Source organism: Schistocerca serialis, chromosome 3 (assembly GCF_023864345.2).
Source record: "Schistocerca serialis cubense isolate TAMUIC-IGC-003099 chromosome 3, iqSchSeri2.2, whole genome shotgun sequence".
Classification (NCBI taxonomy): domain Eukaryota; kingdom Metazoa; phylum Arthropoda; class Insecta; order Orthoptera; family Acrididae; genus Schistocerca; species Schistocerca serialis.
The window spans coordinates 492,171,159-492,193,683 of record NC_064640.1 but is presented as its reverse complement, the minus strand read 5'-3'; the positions used below and the strand labels follow the sequence as shown (position 1 = coordinate 492,193,683).

At 45.1% G+C, this 22,525-nt stretch overlaps 1 protein-coding gene across 1 annotated transcript in view; it reads right to left on the bottom strand.

Moving 5' to 3' along the window:
• The window catches only part of LOC126470380 (regucalcin-like), a 156,167-nt gene that overhangs the window by 66,864 nt on the left and 66,778 nt on the right, over window positions 1–22,525 (bottom strand). Inside the window, exons 2-3 of the mRNA XM_050098210.1 lie at window positions 15,799–15,998; window positions 10,004–10,207 (exon numbers count right to left, since the gene is read on the bottom strand). Of these exons, the coding sequence (XP_049954167.1) occupies window positions 10,004–10,207; window positions 15,799–15,998 (404 nt within the window). The remainder of the gene's footprint in view (window positions 1–10,003; window positions 10,208–15,798; window positions 15,999–22,525) is intronic.

Genomic DNA, 22,525 nt, shown 5'->3' with positions numbered 1-22,525 from the left:
GGTGTAAGTCAACTACCCTGGCTAGCAAGATCTCCGGATCTGTCCCCCATTGAGCATGTTTGGGACTGGATGAAGCGTCGTCTCACGCGGTCTGCACGTCCAGCACGAACGCTGGTCCAACTGAGGCGCCAGGTGGAAATGGCATGGCAAGCCGTTCCACAGGACTACATCCAGCATCTCTACGATCGTCTCCATGGGAGAATAGCAGCCTGCATTGCTGCGAAAGGTGGATATACACTGTACTAGTGCCGACATTGTGCATGCTCTGTTGCCTGTGTCTATGTGCCTGTGGTTCTGTCAGTGTGATCATGTGATGTATCTGACCCCAGGAATGTGTCAATAAAGTTTCCCCTTCCTGGGACAATGAATTCACGGTGTTCTTATTTCAATTTCCAGGAGTGTAAGTGCTCTGTGACTTTACGTTACGTCTGGTTCGTTATCAAATAAAATTTCTGGTATAAGGAAACTTACTGGTGACAGAGAATCTATTAGCCGCGACTCCCGCCTCTCCCATGACTCAATCCACAACAAGGGACTTCATGTTTAATGTGGGTTTCGAACAACGATACAAACCTACGTTGTTCAATTGGTGAAGAGGCTCTCTTGATGCTTGTTACAAATGATTGTTGAAAGTGCGCATCGAATACAGACCTCGAACGTACGAATCTAGAATCATTCGAAAAAATCACCGAACTACACACATGGTTAGCGTATGGTTATGTCATAATGAACTTTGATCCAGACTGGATGACAATTCTGACGCCTCAGAGGTGAATTACAGCCTGTTCAAAACGTACATCTCCTTGTTCGTCTCTATCGCAATGCACCCGCAGCCTTGGCTACCTTATGCGTACATTGATAATCACATAATGGCCGTTTGTACGAACTGGGAAAATGGTAGGATGCGGAAATTTCAACATAAACTGTCGTTTACCGTTTTAACTGCTGTGGTGCTGTATGTATGAGAGGGTGGGGGTGCTTAAAAAAATGGTCATGTGGGTTTGATGAACGCCGTTTTCATGGTTCACCACTATGGTCCACTGATTATTGTTGGCAAATTTGATGAACTGAGGCCATTTAAATTTTGTGTGAAACTTGCATTCAGAGAAGAATGATGAGGAAGAAAGAAAGAAAGAATGCTAGGTTTAAACATCCCACCGACGACGAGGACATTAGGTAGAACCAGAAGCTCGGGTTGTGAAGAATGGGGAAGGAATTCGATTGTGCCATTTCAAAGGAAATATCGCGGCCTTTGTCTTAATAGATTTAATGAGATAACGGAAAACATCAGTCAGGATGGCCTGGCGGGCACTTGAACCACTGACTTTTATCTGCGCAAAAGCAAAGCTGAACGCCTTAGGCACACTGTCCAGCGAATGCGGCAAGGAGGTTCCCTGCAGTTTTGGGTTGGCATTATGTGGGGCCGACGTACGCCGCTGGTGGTCATGGAAGGCGCCGTAACGGCTGTCCGATACATGAATGCCATCCTCCGACCAATAGCGCAACCATATCAGCAGCATATTGGCCAGGCATTCGTCTTCATGGACGACAATTCGCACCCCCATCGTTCACATCTTGTGAATGACATCCTTCAGGATAATGACATTGCTCGACTAGAGTGGCCAGCATGTTCTCCAGACATGAACCCTATCGAACAAGCCTGGGATAAGAAACTTCCTGGCATATTAAAACTGTGTGCCCGACCGAGACTCGAAATCCGGACCTTTGCCTTTCGTGGGCAAGTGCTCTACCATCTGAGCTACCGAAGCACGACTCACGCCCAGTACTCACAGCTTTACTTCTGCTAGTATCTCGTCTCCTACCTTCCAAACTTTACAAAAGCTCTCCTGCGAACCTTGCAGAACTAGCACTCCTGAAAGAAAGGATACTGTGGAGACATGGCTTAGCCACAGCCTGGGGGATGTTTCCAGAATGAAATTTTCACTCTGCAGCGGAGTGTGCGCTGATATGAAACTTCCTGGCAGATTAAAACTGTGTGCCCGACCGAGACTCGAACTCGGGACCTTTGCCTTTCGCAGGCAAGTGCTCTACCATCTTTTTTTTTTTTTTTTCGATGTCGATCGTTGGGTTTGGTCGTTGCGGACGTCACATGACATCCATTAAAGTTCGTCTATTGACCCTTCCACTCAGTTTTCTTATTACAGAGGCCAACCAGCTCTCTGACCGAACACGCTGAGCTACCGTGCCGGCACCATCTGAGCTACCGAAGCACGACTCACGCCCGGTACTCACAGCTTTACTTCTGCCAGTATCTCGTCTCCTACCTTCCAGATTTTACAGAAGCGCTCCTGCGAACCTTGCAGAACTTGCATGGCTAAGCCATGTCTCCGCAGTATCCTTTCTTTCAGGAGTGCTAGTTCTGCAAGGTTCGCAGGAGAGCTTCTGTAAAGTTTGGAAGGTAGGAGACGAGATACTGGCAGAAGTAAAGCTGTGAGTACCGGGCGTGAGTCGTGCTTCGGTAGCTCAGATGGTAGAGCACTTGCCCGTTTCCATCAGTTACTTACATTTCTGCTTATCAGTGCCAACCACTCCAAAGACGCCACCTGGGTCTACATTGCGCACACGAAATTTACTTGGTGCCTCCAAAAACATCACATTCATTAACTTCCGTATGTTTTTCCTCTGTCCGGCATATGGAGGTTAGAGATCATGACCAGTATGGAGGCAAATCATCTCACGTTTTGAAAGGAACCATCGTAAACTTATTTTATCTTGTCATTTACGAAAGTTCGTGAACGTTGTTCCACCTATTAGTAAGGTTCCCCTTTAGTCTAATATGATGATCATAGTTTCCCTCTTCCTAAATTCACATTGATAGCTTGCGACTCCTTGCGGAATTACTAAGTTAAATGGACATTGCATCACTATCACTAGCCCTGTGACCGTTGGATCTGCCGCAAAAGTCTAACAGTTCGGACAATAACTATTATTTTTATTTCGTCTCTTCTTGAGGTCATGGGTTGATCTTGGCTAACCGTGCTGCGAAAGGATATATCACCTCACGAAAGAATTTAGTGCACTTTACAAGGCTATCACTATACACTGCACGTGACAGCCAGTTAACCACTTCTTGTGCCTACCGAACGAATCGGCACAGGGCTTAAGACACTGAACCCTCAATCTGGCGGAATTAAGTTTGAAAACCCGATTGGCCCAATTTAGATTTTTCAAAGTTTTCTTTGATCATTTCAGGCGATTTCCGATATTGTGCCTTCGGAAAAAAGTCATCCGCTTCCCTCTCTTACAGTTGCCCAAGCCGAACTTGTCTTTCCCCGACGTTGATGTGACGCAGAAGTCAAGACGTCCTTTCATCAACTTCTTGAATCTACATTGCTGGACTTTAACACTGCAATGCCAGGGAAGATGGAAATTAGTAACTTTTAGTTACTGCACCTATTCGTTATAATAAGAAGAACACATCATTTAATTTTTAGGTGATTTGTGAGTATACAGAGTGCGGAATTTAGTACGTAGATCTGCCACCTCTGGCAGTAGCAATGGCTCCAACCCGGCCGGTCATAGATTAGAAGTGAGCTTTGATGCCAGAGACGGGTATGTCATTCCATTCCAGTATTCGTCAGTCGTAGTAGCTGGCTCGTGTGGTGTGCCAGTCGGTCGGCAACCACTGACTACGTGTTTTCAGTGGGTGAAATCTAGATAACGCCCTGGTTAGAGCAATATTTGAACACCCTTTGCATGAAGGTATGTCAGGACACCTTACACAACATGTGGTCTCGCGTTATCTTGTTGAAAAATAACGTCACATGGGCCTCGAAGATGGGTACTTCCGTTGCTCCTAATACGTCAGAAATATAACAGCACATGTCGAAATTACCAACTTTAGGAAACAGAGACGATACTGTTGTGTTCCCAATGAAAACCCACGCATCATGCAAGGTGCTGGGCCAGTATGACGACGACGGATGCTGTCTGGCAACATTCGTCGTCCTCGGAGCCTCCGCACACGGATGCCTCCACAGAGATGCTGTACGCAGGAGCCAGAATTCTTCATGAAAAGCCACTGTGGTGTCACTCGTGTGTGAAATTTTGTCGTTCGGTGGAACGTTTTTGGTACTCGTGTCTCCGCTGCGGCGTCGAAAGAAGCCGAAACAATGGTCGCGGTACTGACAGCCCATAGTGCCTCAGACGTCGTCGTACTGTCCGTCAGGATAGTTATCTTGATGGAAACCAGTTTATTTCCTGACTCAAGGTAAATAATGTCTGGTTTATCTCGCGCGTCCCCTGCGAACATTATATCTGTCCTCTCGGGGGCTAGTTGTGTGGGGCCATTGAGATCCTGCACGGTGTTATGTATGGCCCTCTTCAACCCATAGATTCATATTCCAGTGCCAGTCGTGGGACCTCGGCCAACACGAGCAGCAATATTGAGGAACAATAAAGCGCACTCTCGATAGCCGCGATCTTGTTGCTGTCAAATTCCGAGACGTACTGGTAGACATTTCTCATCTGACACGAGACCTAACCCAAGCGAATGACTTGTTTCAAACGCGATTTCTGAATGAGAAAGTCGCCATATAATCTTTCCTTATACAACGATGTGACAACAGTCATGGGATAGCGATATGCGCATATACAGATGGCGGTAATATCGCGTACAGAAATGTTAAAAGAACAGTGCATTGGTGAAGTTCTCATTTTTACCCTGGTGATTTATGTGAAAAGGTTTCCGACATGATTGTGGTCGCACGATAGGAATTAACAGACTTTGAACGCGGAATGATAGTTGGAGCAAGACGCATAGGACATTCCATTTCGGAAATCGTTAGGAAATTCGATATTCCGAGATCCATAGTGTCAAGAGTTTCAGGCATTAACTCTCACCACGGACAGTGCAGTGGCTGACGGCGTTACGTAACGATCGAGAGCAGCACCGTTTGCGTAGAGTTCTCAGGGCTGACAGACAAGCAAAAATGCTTGAAGTAACAGCAGAAAACAATGTGGGACGTACGACGAAAGTATCCCTTAGGGCAGTGCGTCGAAATTTGGCGTCACTGGGCTACGGCAGCAGACGACAGACGCGAGTGCCTTTGCTAACAGCACGACATCACCTGCAACGTCTGTTTTGGGCTCGTGACCATATCAGTTGGACCTTCGAAAACTGAAAAACCGTGGTCTGGTCAGATGAGTCCGATTACACTTGGCAGGAACTGAAGGTAGGTTTCGAGTGTGGAGCAGACCCCACGAATCCATGGACCCAAGTTGTCAACAAGGCACTGTGCAAGCTGGTGGGGGCACCCTAATGGTGTGGGTTGTGTTTACATGGAATGGACTGGGTATTCTGGTCCAAACGAACCGATAATTGATTGTAAATGGTTATATTCGACTACTTGGAGACCATTTGCAGCCATTCATGGACTTCATGTTAACAAACAACGATGGAGTTTTTATGGATGACAATGGGGCATGTCAACGGGCCACAATTGTTCGCGATTGGTTTGAAGAACATTCTGGACAGTTCGAGCGAATGATTTGGCGACCCAGATCGCCCGACATGTATTCCATCGATCGTTTGTGGGACATAATCAAGAGGTCAGTTCGTGCACAAAATACCGCACCGGTAATACTTCCGCAATGATGGACGGCTACAGGGGCAGCATGGCTCAATATTTCTGCAGGAGACTTCCAACGACTTGTTGAGTGCATGCCACGTCGAGTTGCTGCACTACTCCGGGCAAAGGAGGTGCGACACGATATTAGGTGGTATCCCATGACTGCTCACACCTCAGTGTATACAGTATGTAAATAACGTCACTCCTAATTACTTCATATAGGTACGCTGAAATGCTAATCATTTGCCTATCGAAGCAAATCATGCCAATTTATTGTTCATGGCATGGCACCTTCATAGTGTTTTTATGAGCAACAGTTTGTATAAAAAGGTGCAGGAGTATAGGGCCCCTCTGTATCCATTTTTTTTTCTGACGCGTAGTGTGCCATACCTTCTGACACGTTTATGTTTGCGTGAAGCGTGCGAGGTAGCACCCTAGTTCAGATGCTACGCTAAACTGTAGGTCTCCATAAGCGGAACGTCTAGCAGCGTTGCTTGTTATTGGGTGATGGCGACTGACTGGCATGATCACCAGTGGAGAAGATGTAACTAGCTGCCGTGTAGAAAGGTCTTGTCTCCTATGAATGCGATACTCTGTTGCCTCGGTGGATAACGGTTTCGTACTCGGGTTTCCATCCGCGTTTATTTTTCCCCTGGAAACCTCTAAAATTCCACTATTTTCGGTATACAGGAGAAAAAGTAACTGCCAATGGGAACCCGTGTCCGAAACAGTCATCCATCAAGGCAACAGAGCGTCGCATTCATAGGGGACAAAGCGTATATACGCAGCATCTAGCACCGTCTTCTCCACTGGCGATCGTGGCAATCAGTCGCGATCACTGAATAACGAATAACATTACGAGATGTTCCGCCTACAATACTTCAGCGTACAAAGTCACGTTTGCCGCCTAAGGGGTGGCCCAGTGGTAGGCATAGGTGCCTATAACTTAAGACGCTCTGTAGCATCGTTTGACTTTGTTTCCGGAGACGGGTTTCTATCCTCGATTTCTTCCTGAGGATACCCTCTACAAAATCTCGAAGTCTGTCGCAACATTTCAGGGACACCGGCAGACAATTTTCTCTTAATAATCAAGAGATATATTGAGAGAACAATAATCTCGAGAAAACTGCGGGCCATTTAAGAATGCAATTAATTTTTATACGACGTGGTTTCTATTGATGAAAAACTACACTGCAAAAATAACATGTTTTGCACGTGGGTAAATAAGACACCAGATCTGTTTGACATTGACTTCTAAACAAGAGGTGACTTTCAATGTAATTGAAACTTTCATTGTTACTGTATGTAGTCCTATAAAGCATATTTGTGTGAGACCTGTGACACAAAATAACAGGAATGGTTTCATTGAGTGTGATGTACTTCCTGTTGGTAAGTCGATTTACTAGTAAGTAGGGAGATGCGGCTTCCCTTCCAAGTTTAAAAATAATTTCGAAGTGTCAGCTATATTGCATATGCAGCAAATTTAAAGCATCAAGCAAGAATGTTTTACGTTTCAAAATCTTACAGTTATGTATGATTGGTCAATTAATCTGGATACATCATTATAACTATTATTAATAATGATACGGTAATCGTTTCACCCTGAAGCTACGATGTGTGCCATAAAGCATCCATTTTGACAGAATAGTTTTTGAAACATCAACTGAGAAACGTTTCATAGCAAAAGAAAAAAACCAAAATGAACAACTGCTTATATTTTTGTTCTACAGGAACAGATATTCTGAAAGACTTATTTCAAAAGTGGATGTAGCTTTCCTTAATTTATATAGAATATTTGTTGAGTCGTAGAAGACAGCTGCGCTGAAGTAATAGTTGTCATGAATGAACGACACAATGGTTCACAATGGTACTTCTGCGTCTTTGTTACAGGATACATTGCAGGTGATAGATCTTCCTCGTCAACAATTGTTAAGCTAGCCATACACAGGTTGTTACGAAACCATACTGACAAACTTCGAGATGTTTTACGGGGAATCTTGAGGAACAAACTGAGGATAGGAACCTGTGTCCAGAAACGTCATCGAACGAAGCTACAGAGCGTCGAAGTTCTTGGCGCTGGCGCCTGCCGCTAGGCCACACATACGGCAGCAAATGTGACTTGGTATGCTGAGGAACAGTAGGCGGGAGGTCTCGCAATAGGACTGAAATCATTCTGGGCGTTAGATGGCGCTAAACGCGTTTATGCCTGTCACAACAACACTGTAGAGACATCTAACAGCAGTGGCGGCAAAGGGGAAAACAAACATACACGGCACAAACTCGGTGCTCATTCGTAGTTCGTCGCATGCTGTTATGCCGAATCTTGGAGAACTTCATCTGGTCTGAGCAGAACGATATGCATTTCGTTTATCGTGACGCAAGAGGAAACGGGCACTCAGCTTCACGCGTCTACGGGCAAACCGGCCGAAGTGGCCGAGCGGTTCTAGGTGCTTCAGACTGGAACTGCGCGACCGCTACGCTCGCAGGTTCGAATCCTGCCTCGGGAATGGATGTGTGTGATGTCCTTAGGTTAGTTAAGTTTAAGTAGTTCTAAGTTCTAGGGGACTGGTGACCTCAGATGTTACGTCCCATAGTGCTCAGAGCCATTTGAACCATTTCTAAGGGCAAAGATAACCAAATACGCGTCAGCCATGCCATTCTAAGTTTGCAGCTATTCATTAGAGTTTGGGTGAAACAGGTGGTTTCAGAGGCCGTCAAGACAGGGGAGGTCGCGTGCGAAGCGTACGCACACTACGATTTAAAGAGGATGTATCAGAGAGACTCGACGCAGACCCATTCACAAGCATTCACGCTGTGACACACGCATTGCAAGCGAACCACATAGTATAGGAGGGTGATGCATGTGGAGGGAAAGCATCCATTCTATTTTCAAAAGCCACAGGCGCTAACGGCCCATGATTTTGCTTCGCATATGGAGTTCGGGCGGTGGGTTTCGCAGCGTTGCGCCACGCAGCCGTTTACGCTGCGTATTTTATGTTCACCGGCGAGGCGTCCTTCAACAGTCAGGATCTCTTATAGGCAGGATAACACACATGCAAAATGACAAAGGGATAGTATGGGTCTAAAGTGGTTCATTACTAAAATATTGGACATCCGATTAACTATGGATGACGAAACACGCTTATCAGTAAGACCCCTCCCTTTGAGCATGATGCTTCACAACTGTGATCTACGCTCCCCCTTCCCCTCTGCACCGTTCATCTGTCCAACAACTTGCATTTGTCATTCAACATTTGCAGTTTCACCGTCACAGTGTGTCCTTTTACAGTGTTCCTCCATGTCATGGGTTAACTTAATACACAAGTATTGGGCCTCTTATACACTGATAATATTTCCTTGAAGCGTTTTTGCTTTGACACTCATGCTTGTTACAGCAGCGTACTCACGCAAAATGGCTTTTCGTGCTTTTTTGTGATACTATAAAGAGTTTGCTATGTTTACCCCAGCCTGAGGGCTCTTTATAAGCCATGGGACATTAATACCACATTTTTTACCCCCTCCCCTCTTCTATTTCAACTTTCTAGTTAATACGTTAATTCTAGTAATTAATATGTGTGAAATCTCGCACGCTACTCATTGCAGCTACATGCATACAGGGTGCACAGGAGTGCCACCTACCAGTGGCGTCGTAAGACAAGTCAGGCAGTCAGCGCATATCAGTAGCTGTGTACATTCCATACCTACGCTCTGTAGGATCCGATGCCACGTTTTATATTTGAATGTCATATACATACAAGTCTTTAAAGTGGCACACTACGCGTTGTTGAATCCATTGTCAAATGTGAAGTATTTTAAAAAGTTTTAAGATAAATCTCTGCAGTAGAGAGCTATTACTTTTAAATCGCGTATTTTAAAAGATGATTAAGGGATGACACCAACATGCACTAGACAGAGTCAACTACTCCCATATCGGATACAGATAATATTTGATCTACGAAAATATGCTTCACTAAAATTAATTGTAAAAATTTCCTGCAATTTCGTTTATCATAATGATACCGTATCTGTTCCACACACAAATGTTGTAATGTTTGTTAATAGGTACAGCAGAGTTGCTGAAGAACAGCGATGTTCGAAATCTTAAGACTGTCTTATTATAGCGCTTAGCTGAATACTACGTACTTCTGTGGCATTGACACCGCCCTTCGTCCTATCTGTGTGAAACGATGTGAGTTAAAATGCCGATAAAATTAAGAACAGAGCATGGTCTCGCATTTACTGGGAATATAAAGTAACTGACATGGCCTCTTACTACACCGCAACCAGCGTATGGCGTGATTCCAGGGACACCTGTAAAACTCCAGTAAGGTGACATCCTCTTAAATAAGTGTCCTGTGTTTGTGCAGCAACTCTGTACTACAACAGGCAAGCAGGTGAGGAGCTGAACTTACCGGCAAGCAGGCGACCAGTGCTGTCCGCTTTGCCGTCATTGAAGCGATTGTCTGGCTTGTCGCTCTCAACACTGACGATGGTTTCCAGACTGGAGTACGTGCCATCCTGACCGTCCCACGTCAGTAGCGACAGATTGCGCCCGATGCCCACCACAAATTGATTGTTGGTGTTCTTCACTGGGACCACCAGTGTCACGTTCGTCGCTGCAAGAAAATGATGCATCTTTGTTACGACAACTTGCATACAGAATCAGCATGACTTTTATCTAAGCTATCTGTACACAAGTAATTCACCCTATCTGGAGTCTGTACATAGTTTTCAACAACGTTCACTTACGTTTCCATTTTTATACAGGTAGTAAACATATTCATTTTTTTAAAGGGAAAAAAATTCGCAAGCAGTAAGCTATAAAGTTGGTAGGTCATGATCTGAGGTGATGATGAAACTACATCAGGGTATACAACGCATTTCCTTAGAACTTTTTTTTTAGGTCTCTTACTGCGGAATATGTACAGACTTTACCCTTAGGTAACTATGATGTATAAAGCTGCCTTAGGTGGACTTCATACAGAGGAATGTGGAAGGTACAGCACAAGTAGTTGCGTACAATTAAACAATATTCAGTGGTTGACATACCCAGACTGTAACAAACTTCATATCATGATTCGTAACTCAATTAGACATCGAATAGCATAAAAAATCCAACAGAACTGTTCATTTGTTGTGTTACGAGATTCCTCAATGCACACGAATCTCTAAAGCACTTACTGTATCTACATTTACATTCTGCAGACCCCTTTACAGTTATGAGAAGATTCAAACACTATTACATTTTGTCTGTTCTGTACCTTCTTTATTATATTTACTCCACCCTTAGTTTATGGAGACAACCATTTTCAAGCAGTACTGCATACAATACGGTGTTCGGTGAAGACTATATCGAAAATCAATGTCGTTTTGGTGGAGGAGGAGATTAGTGTTTAACGTCCCATCGACAACGAGGTCATTAGAGACGGAGCATAAGCTCGGATTAGGGAAGGATGGGGAGGAAAATCGGCCGTGCCCTTTCAAACGAACCTTCTCGGCATTTGCCTGAAGCCATTTACGGAAATCATGTAAAAGCTAAATCAGGATGGCCGGACGCGGGTTTGAACCGTCGTCCTCCCGAATGCGACCCAGAGTGCTAACCACTGCGCCACCTCCCTCGGTTTGTTTTCTTCCCTAGTGTTTCAGCTGCAGGTGACGCGCGGGAAGAACGACAGTTGGTAGATCCTTGTAGAAGAATTTCACTGATATTACCATCAATGTCGTTTCAAGAGATATAAGGGTGATGATTTTTTCCACCGTGTGCAAACTCTAGGGATTGGCCGATGTAGGTATAGTGAACATATGTCCGGAAATGTATGGTTTCCATGCTAGAGACTGTTTATTCAATCACACATTGTTACAGAGACTGCGCTCTAATACGCGCTGAACCATGCAGCCACAGTTACAGCATGTGTTGAAAATGGTTTGCATGTGCCTCAACGCATGTATGTAATCGACGTAGCATGTTTTGTCTCACACGTTCACATCGGCCAGGCTGCATCCGAGCAGTGTCAAAGGCAGCATGAACATGCTGCTCCAGTGTGAGATGGCCCCATAACTATAAATCGCACGTGTTGATATCCGGTGAACGAGCAGGCCATGCAACTGGACACCCTCGTCCAAGCCATCGACCAGAAAAGACACGATTAAGAAGCGTCCGAATGTTAACGGCGAAGTGGTCTGGAGCACCATCATGGAGCAGCCACGTAACCCTTCGAATTATCAATGGCACTTCTTCCAGCAAAGTCACCCGCAAGAAACGCCTATAGTTCCGGCCTGTTACGCGACGTGGAAGGAAGTCTGGTGCTAAAATATGTTCACCAATTATCCTGGCCCCCGCATTCCGGCTGTTCCGATGCTGATGATTCGCTGTCATCATACCATGGGGTTTCTGCATATTGTCCCACAGATGACTGTTATGACAGTTGCAGATACTACTCCACGTAAAGATAGCCTCATCTATGAATAGAATGGATGACACAAATCCCGGATCGTGGTTGTCTAGTGAAGGAACCAGTGACAAAACTGCTCCCGATGTGGAAAGTCCGTCGCTAGTAAGCCCTGCACACACTGCAAGTGATAAGGGTAGTAACAATTTTGATGAAGAATGTTCCACACGGTCGTCTGGGTTACCCTGTATTGGCGGGCCAACTGCCTGGTATTGACACGGCGGTCGCCTTCCACAGTGGAAAAAATCATCGTGTAATTTAGAAGAAGTAATTTGTTCCTTCATTTTTTGTGGAACATACACATTCGGTCTTTTAACAATAAGACATACATGACGAACAACGACTCTATCCCAACATCTGCTGCTCGATCTGAATGAAGATTTCTGTATTATTCGCGTCACCTAAACGATCCAGCAACTGTCCTCGCAGATCTACTAATGCTACCTTGTCAGGCGTCCAGACTTAACGGCTAATACTCAAGTACGTAGGAACTGGGTCTGGCACCTGCCTGTCTTACAACTACACTGGCTGACAAACAAGAATTGAAGCACCCAGAAAGGAAGGAGGAAGCGAAATATAACTTTACAGATTGAAAGATTAGGTGGTGTTTTTCCATTAAATTTCGGGCATGCAGCCACGCTGCAATTGAGCTGGCAATTAAGCCTACCTACCAGTATGACGTTCCACTCCCCTTTGCCCTGGATGTATGCACTGATTCGGTTGGGAAGGCTGTCATAAAGCCGTTACCTCCTCTCCTAGGGCACGCTGGAACACAACTCTCGTAAATTGTCCTCGATAGCCTGGATGCTGGCACTAGGACGGAATTGACATCCAAGCATCTCCCACGCATGTTTCAACGGCGACAGATTTGGGGAACTTACTGGCCATGATAGTACCTCAGCATCACACAGGCAGTTCATGGAGACACGTGCCGTGTGTAGACGAGCATCGTCCTGTTGAAAAATCGCACAGATGAGAATTTAGGATATCTGTGACATACCACTGTGTGATCACAGTTCCCGCAGTCAGTACCAGCAGTGACATGACGTCATACCCGATGATTTCTAACATTATGACGCCAGGAGTAACATCACTGGCCCGCCCGGTTAGCCGAGCGGTCTAACGCACGGCTTTCTGGAGCGGGAAGGAGCGCTTGGTCCCCAGGCACGAATCCGCACGGCGGACTTGGGTCGAGGTCCGGTGAGCCGGCCAGTCTGTGTATAATTTTTAGGCGGTTTTCCATCTGCCTCGGCGAATGCGGGCTGGTTCCCCTTATTCCCCCTCAGCTACACTATGTTGGCGATTGCTCCGCAAACAAGTTCCCCACGTACGCGAACACCACCATTACTCTACCACGCAAAACATATGGGTTACACTCGTCTGCTGTGAGACGTTCCCTGGGGGAGGGGGGGGTGTCCACCAGGGGCCGAACCGCACAATAACCCTGGGTTCGTTATGGGGCGGCGGAGGGGTGAAGTGGACTGCGGCAGTCGTCGTGGAGTTGCGGCTACGGCGGGACGGAGCCTCTCCGTCGTTTCTAGGTCCCGGTTAACATAACACACCACTGTGGTTCTCCGAAATAATAGGACCTCTCCCTAGGTCGCCATCGTTCTCACCGATAATGGTCATTCGTGGCAGTGCCGAACCGCGATTCATGAGTGAAGGAAGTGCGACGCATTTCATCAGCAGTCCATGCCTACTGATCACGGCATCACTCCAAACGCAGTCGTTACTGTTGTGGTGCTAGTAACAGCCTACGGATCTGCATCTACACTCCGCAGTCACCTTCCGGTGCGTCGCAAGGGTATTTTGTATACCTGTGACACTTCCCCCTTTTGTTCTGCAATCATGTTGCCACACAGTAAAGGGTGTTTTTGTCTATGTATTCGTAATACGTTGCATTTGTTTATGTTGAGGGTCAATTTCCACTCCGTGCATCGAGCGTCGATACTCTGCAGGTCCTCCTGCATTTCGCTATAGTTTTCCAGCCTTCGACTTCTCTGCATAGAACAGCATCATCAGCAAAAAGCCTCATGGAACTTCCGAAATATCGGGCAGTGATACTCTAGTCTGACTGCTGCTATTCTCCGACCAATCATGCGGGATGACACAGAATGTTGCAGGGAGACAACTATTTGTTCTTCTGCGGCAGGCGTAAATGTGAAGGGGTTGCGATGTGCTTGGTGCACAATACAGCGATACTGCCTTGTGGTGATCAGGCGTTATCGACCGGAAATTTGACAACAAGTATAAGTGCACCCACGTTTCTCTGCAGCCCAACGTCGAGACTTTCCACGTCCAAATGCCTCACAAATCTGGATATCGCACGATTCGACCAGCCGGCCAAATGGAGACCAAGAATGAGGCTCCTTTCCAACTGTGTCAGGTACTGATAACGCTGTCTCAGACGATTACGCGACATCTTTGCGTCCTTCAAAGTAATTACTGAACACCTGATGCTCTTCACGATCTTTACATACCCTGCCAGGCCTGGTAACAACATTAACACGAACAAAACTATGCACACAGTTTTCCATTTTACTTGCCACAGAGAATTGCTACTCTAATCACGTACATACCCGAAGATGATGTGTACGCGTACGAGGTTACACTGACATCAGATCAAGTCCTTTGGCTGCTTAACTTTTTTTGTCAGGTTGTGTAGTTTTGTTTTTATTTCTATCTTACATCACCCCCGACGCATTCTCCTATATATTTTAGTGTTTCGTCTACTTCCAGTGACATACTGACAATGGAGCAGAAGCGAGATTACAGGTCCTATGCTCTATTTTTGCGCATTTGTTTGTGTTGCTAGTCCCTGAATCAAGTGTCGATACTCAGCATGTATTCCCGTATTTTGATACAATTTCTTGTATTTGCGACGTCTATATAAGACGCTATTATCCACGAACAGCCAAGGGCAGCATTTTGCTTGTTCGTACCCAGTCTCCTTTTCAGCTCGTATCGTTGCTAGATGCGTGCTTGTGAAGGGGCAGTGCAATCAACTAAAAACGAAAAGAAACACCAAGCAGGTGACTTTTGCATGACGCAGGGCCGACACAGACTACAAAAGTGTAATGCAGCTGGCGTCCGCCCTGTAGCTGAGTGGTCAACGAAGCTGGCCGTCGTACGAAGATCTCGGTTCAATTCCCGGTACTGCTAGCAATTTTTCTTTATTGGGAGAACTGGAACTGGCTCATTCAGCCTCGTGATGCCAACTGATGCAAACTGAGCCACTTGAGTAAGGAGAGGCGATTCCGGTGTCACAATGTCTGGAAAGCCGACGACGGCCGGGAGAACAGTGTGCTGACCCTACGCCTCTCCATACCGCATTCAGATGACGCCATTGTCTGAGGCTGATACGACGGGCGGTCGGTATCGATTGGCCTGTCTGAGGACAGAAAGACGGAGATTTGTTTGTTGTTTGATGAGTTTGGAGCAAACTGAGATGGAAAATGGAAAGATAACAGGATATAACTAACAAAAACGTATTAATCGGTTGGATAAGTACAGAAAATATGCAATTTACGTAGGACGAGAACGTATCTGGGGGCACCAGCTTTCTCCAAGGATGAACTCAAATCAACCATGACGCATGTGGCGACAAATAGTATTATCGATTATAGACAGAGGTCGGTCGTGTGTGTCACCACATATACCGCGCTACTCTGCTTGCGGCAGGTGGCTGGCGTATTCACTGGCAGGTATAAGCCGTAGGACTGTGGATTACACCTACCAACAGAGCATGAGACACTTACGCAGCTGTACTTTCGTTGTGACGTTGGTGGTGGTGTCGAATCTGTTGACGTAGTTGCCCATGATGTCGACGTAGTAGAGGGCGGCGCTCTCGTCGTCGTAGTGCGGTCCTTCGCCGTGGATGACGGGTGGTGTCACGGCGGTCAGCCGGATAGCCGGCGCTCCCTCCTTGCGTCCACCCTTGACGCGCCGCCCGTGGGTCCTGCGTACACAAAGCGGTTCTCATCGTCACTTTCCCGTAATTCAGCCACCCAACAAAGTATTTCACAACTAACTAAGGTCATTAATATACAACATGAATAACAAAGGTCCCAAACACCTGTGCAACTGAAAATGATATTACGCCGAATGTGTTTCGGTCTCAATACACATGGGCATCAACCATTACATTACATTAGCTTGTGCTCACAAAATCCTTCTATATTTATTTTAGAAATTTCATTGCCATTTTCTTCAACTTCTTAGGCTGCAGCCAGTGGTTGAAAGCTTGATCGCGAAGGGCGTTATAGTCTTCAGTATTTCATATAAGATTCCATTGGCTTTCCAGCACTTTCGGTCAATTTGTTTATGAATCCATACATATTATAAAAATGGATGTGAGTATATATGTAAGTATGTCCATATGTTCCACGTTACCTCTGAAACCAATGGACCTCCTTCAACCAAGGTTGGTACACATATTATTTACAGTCTGGAAAGAAATGCTGTGGTGGTAAAAACCACCAGCCTCCTATTGGAGCCTCCTATTGGGGTGAGAGTGATTACGTGGAGAAAAAAGGGGGAGGAGTAAATGGACAGACAGCGAGGGAGAAGGGCGAGATGTGCACAAAATGTAGGGAGGAAAGGATAGTCAGAGTGAGGGCAGAAGGAAATGGACAGAAGGACAGAGAGGATGCAGATGAGAAGATAGACAGAGAAAGGAAAGAAGAGGAGATGGACAGCCTCAACGGGAGGAAGATACATGCAAAGAGAGGAGGAGAAGGAGATGAACAGACAGAAGGGCAGCAGGACATGGACAGGGAAAGGGAAGAGATGGAGATAGGCAGAAAAGGGGAGGAGATTGACAGAGAAAGGAAAGCAGAAGAGATGAATAGAGAGAGGGGAGAGGAGGAGAGGGGGAGAGAGTGGAAGACGTGGAGGAATTGGACAGAGAGACGGGATGGAGAAGATGGGCAGAGAGGGGGTGAACGTGTAGATGGTCAGAGAGGGGGGAGGGGAAGGGGAAGATGGGCTAATAGAAGACTGGCATAAATACATACCCGGGCAACGTCGGACACTCAGCTAGTCTTATTAATATAAGTACAATCATGTATAATATCAAACGAAATTTATGACTCAACTGAAAATTACTTGATAAGCTTCACGAATGGTCCTCGTTTGCTCGACACACTAGAGAGCGTCATCAAATTGGGAAAAACCTTAAGTGATAGGGTTTTGAAGACAAAAGTCAACTTTCCCGGGAAAGTCTACTAAAAAGTTCAAGGTCGAGAATTAAGAAAGGAATCCAGGAATATACTAAGAACTCCTACGAATCGCTCCCGTAGAGACCACGGAGACAATATCAGACTAGTTACAGCTTCCACAAATGTATTTAAATAATCATTCTTCCTGCAGTTAATACGCAAATGGAACTGGAAGGAGCCAGTAGGTTGTAGAATGGGTAGTGCCTCTGTCCGGTAGTTCAGTGTGTTGCACAGAATTCATGAAGGTGTACACATAGAATATAATGTTGCATATACAAAGTCCAGTCACATTAATGTGACCACCTGTCTAAAGCACGAATAACCACCTTTGCAGCGCAGACCGCTGCAGCACGTGCGGAAAGAGAGTTAAGGAGGTTCTGGGAGGTACCGCCAGGGATGTGTCGCCATGCCGGCTCTAACGCCGCGGGCAGCTGCGCTAGGTTTCTCGATTGAGGATCCATGACGCATACAGCCCGGTCGAGGAAGTTCCACAGATTATCGATTGGGTTTAATTCCAGGGAGTATGATAAACTCGTCCTGGTGCTTTTCGAACAACGCATGTGCCCTGCGACTTCTGTGACACATTCCAGTTCCCTCCCGGTAGGCGCTATCGTCCCGGGAGAAAACAAGTTGCGTATAGCAGTGTACATGGTCCCCAGAGATACATGCGTACTTGTGTTGATCGATTGCACCTTCCAGAATAACGATATCACCCAGAGAACGCCACAAAACATGCCGTAGACCATAACGCTCCCTCCTCCAGCCTAGAGCCTTCCGACGCTTATTACAGGGTGTTTGCTTAGAGACAGTTCACGAGCATAAAACATCGTTCGTCTGAAAAAGCCACCTGTCGCCACTCAGTGGACGTCCAGTTGCGGTACTGGCGTGCCAATTCCAACATTCGTCGCCGATGAACTGCAGACAATATGGATGCAGGAACAACACGCTAGATGCGGTGGGACATATGCAGCAATGTTCGCTGAACGGTCGTTGAGGAGCAATGTTGGTAGACCCGTGGTTCATCTGGGCGGTCAGTTACTCAACAGTTGCACGTCTATTCGCCCGTACGCAACTACGCAGCCGCTCTTCGTCCCAGTCACCTAAGGCCCGCGGTGCACTATAGTTGCCTCGGCGCTGGTTTTGTATAACGCTGTTTTGCCGTATACAGTATCCTTAATCACAGCGGCACACAAACATTTTATAAATCTAGCTGTTTTGGAAATGCTTCCACTCTTGGCCCGAAAGCCAATGATCAAATGGTTCAAATGGCTCTGAGCACTATGGGACTTAACATCTATGGTCATCAGTCCCGTAGAACTTAGAACTACTTAAACCTAACTAACCTAAGGACACCACACACATCCATGCCCGAGGCAGGATTCGAACCTGCGACCGTAGCAGTCACGCGGTTCCGGACAGAGGGCCTAGAACGGCGAGACCACCGCGGCCGGCGCCAATGATCGTGCCCTTCTGAACATCAGATAAGTCACTCCATTTCCGTATTATGACAACGATTGCACTGTGTTTCGTGTCCCCTACATCACATTTTATCCACCCTCGACTGCTAGTGCTGCCGCCTGCCGTCTGTGAGTGGTTGTTGCACGTTGACGTCCAGCAACGTACTTTTCCCGGTTCATATGAGCGAAATTTTGAGTAATTTAATGTGTCATCAAAGATTACTAGAAGCGAACGAATAAAATATCATCGTACTTCTCCTGTCCCATAATTCCCAGGATTTTAACCTATCTGCGTATCTGCCGTGCAGTGGTGATGTAGCCACAAGCAAACTTGAGGTATAAGACAAGCCACATCGCTCCAGGTCCCTGTAACAGAATAAATACTTCCCACTACGATTGACAGTTCGCTCTAACAAAACAAAAAAACTTCACACAGGACGAAACTCAATCCTGAAACTATTCCTTTCGCGTTATAAGTCAATATCTGTGTTCGTGTGACGGATCGGTACACAGTTTTTAATCTGTTGAAAATATTAATGACAGCGTAGTGTCTGTACAGAATGAAATACTCGTTATGAAAACAACTATGCCGGCCAGTGTGGCCGAGCGGTTCTAGGAGCTCCAGTCTGCAAGCGCGCAACCGCTACGGTCGCAGGTTCGAATCCTGCGTCGGGCATGGATGTTTGTGATGTCCATAGGTTAGTTAGGTTTAAGTAGTTGTAAGGTCTAGGGAACTGATGACCTCAGATGCTAAGTCGCATAGTGCTCACAAGGGAACCTCCCCATCGCACCCCCCTCAGATTTATTTATAAGTTGGCACAGTGGATACGCCTTGAAAAACTAAACACAGATCAATCGAGAAAACAGAAAGAAGTTGTGTGGAACTATGAAAGAATAAGCAAAATATACAAACTGAGTAGTCCATGTGCAAGATAGGCAACATGAAGGACAGTGTGAGGTCAGGAGCACCGTGTTCTCGTGGTTAGCGAGTGCAGCTACGGAATGAGAGGTCCATGGTTCAAGTGTTCCCTCGGGTGAAAAGTTTACTTTCTTTATTTTCGCAAAGTTATGATCTGTCCGTTCGTTCATTGACGTCTCTGTTCACTGTAATAAGTTTAGTGTCTGTGTTTTGCGACCGCACCGCAAAACCTTGCGATTAGTAGACGAAAGGACGTGCCTCTCCAATGGGAACCGAAAACATTTGATCGCAAGGTCATAGGTCAACCGATTCGTCCACAGGAAAACACTCTGATATTTCTATACGACACTGGTGACGGCATGTGCGTCACATGACAGGAATATGTTGTCGACCCACCTAACTTGTACACTTGGCGAATGGGTAAAAAGATTCTTCTACCTTGCCCGATTTAGGTTTTCTTGTGGATGTGATAATCACTTCTAAAAAAGTGATGAAAACATAAGCGTTTGTCACATAAACTGAAAATAAAAAATTAAACTTTTCACCCGAGGGAAGGCTTGAACCAAGGACCTCTTGTTCCGCAGCTACTCACGCCAACCACGGGACCACGGCACACCTAAGCTTAATCATTCATTGTTGTTGCATATCTTGCGCATGGACTACTCAGTTTGTATATTTTGCTAATTTTTTCATAGTTCCACACAACTTCTTCTTGTTTTCTCGATTGATCTGTGTTCAGTTTTTCAAGGCCTATCCACTGTACCAACTTATAACTAAATCTTATGGGGGTGCGATGGGGAGGTTCCCTTGTCAGAGCCATTTGAACCATTTGAGAGAACAAATAAGCTACGGCTGATCCATTCTCCTCCATATGCAATAAGCTTTTGAGGATTTTCCGGGTACGGGAAAGGAAAATACTTGGCGTTCATGAATGACTACAGCATATTCGATGTAGGGACCAAAAAGCTGAAGAGCGTTAGGAAGCGATAACAGGCTGGTATAGCTGACAGTTCAACTAACAACTGTCGAATGTCTAATGTTCCTAAGCAAGAATCAGTGAAATACTTACTATTATTATAATTATAGTTTATGTGCCGAGTTGATTTATATTGCTCGTCGATTACCGTGCAGTCTGTTAAATGCGGAGAAACACTAGAATATAGCTCTTTACTTCCTTTTCCGCGTATAAGTTTGCTCTGAAAAAGAAGAATTCTAGGTGATTACTTCAGATAAATAATCAACAAACGAAAAGTTTAATTTTCCTTTTTGCTGTTATTATTTGCGTTCTTGAATTACTGCAAGGTCACACACGCACTCGTACATTAATGATACGAATAATGATGCCGATAGTGATGTTGGGTAATGACTAGATATCGGAGTTTCTCGTAAATGCGTCCAATACAATTAGCAGATGAACGACAACTATCATCTCTGGTACTGTCCATAAAGCATATATATCTGTGGACTGGGCATAGCCCACTGCGTATGTTCTCACCATTAAACCGGGAAAAGTTATGCTATTTTGGGACGACGCTGCTTGCCTACAATTTGCGGTAATAGCGGAACTTGAAAATTGCACATATTCCCCTTGTTTTATATTCATTTCTGCTCGTTTGAACTTTAGTAACAGCTATGAAGCGTATTGTCGCTGCTATGGACGTAAAAAGAGGACCAGTTACTTTTCATAGATGTGTACAACAAGCATATAATTGTAAATGTCACATTAATATGAAGTGCTTTATATGTTGAAAAATATCAATACACTGTATTATAAAGTTTTGTATTGCAGAAATAATTTCTGCGAATCTATGGCCATGTGTTTTCGAGACAAGTGCTAGATAAATTTGCAAGTGTATTTGGGTAAACTGCCAGTCAGTGTATACATATTGGTGCTACCTTGATATGCAGATAAAATTTATACGTGAAAGTCTGATTAATTTCCTCCAATTTATCCACTTTCTCAAACCCTTGTTTGTATGTAAGTATTTCTGCATGAGACAGTTTCCTACACAGTCTCCTTGTAACTTCATTAATTAGAACAGATTCCATAATATGTGTAGGTACAGCAGAAAACGTAAAAAAAAATAAAGTTAGCTCTCACTCCCTTTATTACTCCAGAATTCGACTATCACTCTTCCATTTTTTTTATTTTTTTATTTTTTTGTGTACAGCATATGGTTTTACTTTTCTGATAAGATGGCGGAAAAATGTTATAGATATTTTACTTGTCTATAAAAAGCAGAAGGGTAAATAAAGACTAATTGAAGACAATAATGAACATGCAGGTGATGCAAATCCCTTACGGTATTTACTGTAACAATATTATAGTTACAAATGCGTTGTTTTTTCGTGACACTTCGGTGCCGTCTACTGTGTCATTGTAACGTAAGTAATTAGGGCAGAGATTCGATATTGTGAATAAGTGCAATAGAAAACGTAAAAAATATTGTTGGCTGTCACTTCTCATTCCGTTTCCAAAAAATCGTAAATAAAGTAGAATCTGAGCTATGATATAGTGGCGAGAAAGCACAATAGCACTGCAATTCACATCTTTCAGCCAACTTCAGTTCCTGGTATCTAATTGTTAAAACGTCCTTAAAACGCGTATACATAGTTTCACGATACTTCTGACAGAGATCTGTTTGCAGCAGTGAAGTAATAACACTCAAAATACTCTACGCGCTGAAAGGCCAAAAATGCGCCTTCCCAAAATCACGTGACTTGAGTTTCAGGAGATGTTGCGGACAGAATTCTCGTTCTGCGCTTCCTAATGCTCACTCCATAGATATTTATACCCTATGGCAAAGTGCTAATCCTTTTTATACTTGAGATCTATCACGTGAAATAAGTCCATTTAGAGATTTACTGACTTAATCCTAGCAATATCAAC